The 4,706-nt window shown below is 51.8% G+C and overlaps 1 protein-coding gene across 1 annotated transcript; it reads left to right on the top strand.

Moving 5' to 3' along the window:
• The first annotated feature begins 1,856 nt into the window (after positions 1-1,856).
• Positions 1,857-4,495, top strand: LOC123769394 (proline-rich protein 2-like). Its single transcript, XM_069310146.1, has 2 exons — positions 1,857-1,862; positions 3,656-4,495. The coding sequence occupies exons 1-2, from the start codon at positions 1,857-1,859 to the stop codon at positions 4,493-4,495; spliced, it is 846 nt and encodes a 281-aa protein (XP_069166247.1).
• Positions 4,496-4,706: the final 211 nt, after the last annotated feature.

The raw sequence follows: 4,706 nt of genomic DNA, 5'->3' as shown, positions 1-4,706 counted from the left end.
TCACACATGGATGGTAGGGGGGGGGGAGCAAGGTAAACAACGACTTCCCACGGCTGCCAACCCTAGGCTCCTTTTCATTTTCCTTGTATTTCGTATGCTCCCTCCTTTTGGCATTTTTTCATGAGTTATTTTATAGTTAGAATTTTAGTAATTAATTAGGGGGTTGCTATTTTTGCAGGGGATATTGAGTTATCGCATGTTTCTTGGTGTTTCCATGGCAAACATGTAGTTGGTACGCTTTGCTCCAGGTGTTCTCCTGGAGATCCTTTAAGAGGGAAAAAAATGCCTTCTTACGACACTTATTTCTTTTGTGCAATTATGTATGTAAAAAGTGACACCCACTTTTAACCCTGCTTCTCTGTACACTCTAAAGTGATGAAATATATATCATTCAGAAGAGTGTAGCCAAGACTATGGGTATCCCGCGAATTATACCAAGAAATTGTGTCAGTTGGTACCCACATGAAGTGCCCCGTTAAAGGGACCAGGGAGCTGGAGGACACTCCAGGGGGCCTCTACGGCAAGGAAACACCCGCCACTCACACACACATTAAACACGCTCCCTCGAACCTATTGTGGGTGTAACGCCCAAGGGAAATACTTAATATCTAGGAAACTGGTATGGCTTTTATCGCGTTTAAATGCCCCCGCGTTGCTTCCCAACGGAAGAGCAAGACGTTTTCCCGTGACAAATAATTACTAGTGAGAGCACGTGCCGCAGCTGCCCTCAGTGTCCTCGGGCAGGAGAAACATCTGCTGGAGGCGACACAAGAACTTCCAGCCCCCGGTTGCCACCCATAGCTCACATTTTCCTCATTACAGTACGGATAACGGTTTAAATGATTATAGCCTCCATTCATTAATATTACTGAAACGGCGTAATTTTCCTCTATGATCAGTATATAGTGATCATATGGTCATGATCTAGGGATAAAATGTTTTTGTAGATGATTGCAGAGGTGTGTAGAAGGAGGGGTTGGGGGGGCTGGACGACGTAATTATATATATAGGGTAATACGCAGCTTGCGTTACGATGGGTTTGGGATCCGGTTTGTACCTCAATACCCACGCCTCGGCGCCCCGCCTTCCCTACCCAACCTCCATTATCAACATACCCGCGTTGAAACACTCCGCTCTCCCATGAGTGGAGTGTTTCAACGCCATGACCATGCACTACGCTAGTTATATGGTGGCTTGCCTTCCTGACTCCACCACATTTACCTATTACACAGGCAACCTTAATACGGATAAAGGGGCTAAATTAACTATAAATCAAATGCCCCGTTAGATAAACTAACGGGGCATTAGATAAACTAACGGGGCATCCTACCTTAAACTATACTGTACTTGGGTTTAGGTTAGTTCATTTATTATGCACCCTATATTATACCCATCCTGTGGGTGGTAGTGGACCCCATATCATACATCCTGTGGGTGGTAGTGGACCCCATATCATACATCCTGTGAGTGGTAGTGGACCCCATATCATACATCCTGTGAGTGGTAGTGGACCCCATATTATACATCCTGTGAGTGGTAGTGGACCCCATACCTATGACTAAATTATAATAAGAAAATGGGAAATATGTAGCAGCCTTAAGGGGGGACAAGAGAGAACATGTGATCCCTTTTAAGCGTTCAAGTGTTGTGATGTTGAGAGGGCGACGACCTGTAGGCCTCCGTGGCCTCAACATTCCCCCTCACCCTCCTCACAAGGCACCGCCTCACCCCCCCCCCTTGCCCTCACAAGGCACCGCCCCCCCCCCCCCGCCCACCTCACAAGTCATAACGCCCCCAACCCCCCACTGTGAGGCGTTAAACGTGAGCGAACCTGAGGAATGTGAAGAGTGAGGAAGATGAAGGTGAGTGATCCTGAGGAATGTGAGGACTGAGGAGGTAAAAGTGAGGGAACCTGAGGAATGTGAGGAGTGAGGGAGTAGATAATAGAGCTATACAAATCAAGAGCTTTCCTTTAACGACGTGGTTACCAGCCAGGGTAAACAAAGTCACGTGGAGCCACACAGGGTCTCTGTACACGGAAGATGGGACCAGCCAGGGTAAACAAAGCCACGTGGAGCCACACGGGGTCTCTGTACACGGGAGACGGGACCAGCCAGGGTAAACAAAGTCACGTGGAGCCACACGGGGTCTCTGTACACGGGAGACGGGACCAGTCAGGGTAAACAAAGCCACGTGGAGCCACACGGGGTCTCTGTACACGGGAGACGGGACCAGCCAGGGTAAACAAAGCCACGTGGAGCCACACGGGGTCTCTGTACACGGAAGATGAGACCAGCAAGACTGAGGCATCAGTCAACCTATGAGTTAACACAGTTTGAAACATCAGTAGAGCAGAAATCACCCCGCGGACCAATTAATGAGGACACGGAGGTTACAAGTATGCCTAGGAATGAGGGGTATGCGAGCTTGAGGAATGTGAAGAGCGAGGGAGCAGTGAAGAACGGGTTAAGAAATGTATATCGTAGCGAAGGGGGCTACATGTAGCGAAGGGGGCTACATGTAGCGAGGGGGTCTACGTAGCGAGGGGGGCTACGTAGCGAGGGGCTAAACGGCCGTCTTTGTGATGGTTGCGGCCGTTGACTGGGCAGCTGGAGCTGGTCAGGGGGTCGAGGGACTGACATAAGGGATAAGGGGGGAAGGGAGGAAGGAGAACAAGAGAGGGGGGGATAAGAAGGTAGAGACAGAGCAGAGTGGAGAATACGGGGACCAGGAGAGGGATAATGGTGGCATGGGATAGGAAGAATGATAAGGGAGGGGGAGGGAGAAGAGAGAAGACTGGAAATGGGAATTTTATAACAGGTAGAGAAGACTATGGGAAGAGGTAGGGAAGAGAGCAGAAGGAAAAGAGGGCATTTAGGGAAGAGAGGGGCGGGGGACAAGAAGAGAAAGAGAGGGAAAAGGCAAGAAAGGAAATGAGCGATACGAAGGAGGAAGGGAGCCAGGAAGGGAAAGTAAATATCAAGAGAAAGAGAGAGAGAGAGAGAGAGAGAGAGAGAGAGAGAGAGAGAGAGAGAGAGAGAGAGAGAGAGAGAGAGAGAGAGAGAGAGAGAGAGAGAGAGAGAACGAGAGAGAGAGAGAGAGAGAGAGAGAGAGAGAGAGAGAGAGAGAGAGAGAGAGAGAGAGAGAGAGAGAGAGAGAGAGAGAGAGAGAACGAAAGAGAGAGAGAGAGAGAGAGAGAGAGAGAGAGAGAGAGAGAGAGAGAGAGAGAGAGAGAGAGATGAAGAATGAGAGTGAGAACAGATGATTACAAGTAATTACTGCGCCCCACAGGAGCGGTCGTTCAGGCAGAGCTCTACAAACATGAGAGATGACGGTTGGGCCCCACAGATAGGAGAGGGGGGGGGTATTGTGGTGTGGGAAAGGAGGGGGGAATATATAAAATGAAGAGGAAGAGAATGGATTAGAGAGAGCCCGCGAGGAGAGAGGAATCAACCTAAAACTAGTGAGTTGATGTGAGTCATAAGGGAAGGAGGAAGTATAAGGAGGAAGTATAAGGAGAAAGTATAAGGAGGATTGAAGATGGTGTTATATAAGGTAGGCGGGTGGGAAGAGGAGATAAAGAAGGTTCCCATCTTTACACAGCTAAGATGTGACCCCTCTCCACACAGCTAAGATGTGACCCCTCTCCACACAGCCACTCAACGACCCCCAGAGTCCGGCCACTCACCAACGACCCCCAGAGTCCGACCACTCACCAACGACCCCCAGAGTCCGGCCACTCACCAACGACCCCCAGAGTCCGGCCACTCACCAACGACCCCCAGAGTCCGGCCACTCACCAACGACCCCCAGAGTCCGGCCACTCACCAACGACCCCCAGAGTCCGGCCACTCACCAACGACCCCCAGAGTCCGGCCACTCACCAACGACCCCCAGAGTCCGGCCACTCACCAACGACCCCCAGAGTCCGGCCACTCACCAACGACCCCCAGAGTCCGGCCACTCACCAACGACCCCCAGAGTCCGGCCACTCACCAACGACCCCCAGAGTCCGGCCACTCACCAACGACCCCCAGAGTCCGGCCACTCACCAACGACCCCCAGAGTCCGGCCACTCACCAACGACCCCCAGAGTCCGGCCACTCACCAACGACCCCCAGAGTCCGGCCACTCACCAACGACCCCCAGAGTCCGGCCACTCACCAACGACCCCCAGAGTCCGGCCACTCTCACCAACGACCCCCAGAGTCCGCCCACTCTCACCAACGACCCTCCAGAGTCCGGCCACTCTCACCAACGACCCCCAGAGTCCGGCCACTCACCAACGACCCCCCAGAGTCCGGCCACTCTCACCAACGACCCCCAGAGTCCGGCCACTCACCAACGACCCCCAGAGTCCGGCCACTCTCACCAACGACCCCCAGAGTCCGGCCACTCTCACCAACGACCCCCAGAGTCCGCCCACTCTCACCAACGACCCCCAGAGTCCGGCCACTCTCACCAACGACCCCCAGTCACCAACCACTCCCCATAATTACTGCCCGAAACAATTTAACAAATTAAAAAAGGGAGCGCCTAGAAGGCCGAGTTACGCCGCCCCACGAGGGCCTCAGAACAATGTAAGTGGGAATAGGTGAGCAATAATAACGAATTTGTTAATTAGGAAGAAGCCAAATTAACGATAAAGTGTAAAGAAAATACAAAGAATGGGGAAGATGCAGAGTTTAAACTACAGTTAACAGCAA

This window comes from Procambarus clarkii, chromosome 66 (genome assembly GCF_040958095.1).
Source record: "Procambarus clarkii isolate CNS0578487 chromosome 66, FALCON_Pclarkii_2.0, whole genome shotgun sequence".
In the NCBI taxonomy this organism is placed as follows: Eukaryota; Metazoa; Arthropoda; class Malacostraca; order Decapoda; family Cambaridae; genus Procambarus; species Procambarus clarkii.
The sequence above is the reverse complement of the archived record's forward strand: the minus strand, read 5'-3'. Positions and strand labels throughout refer to the sequence as shown.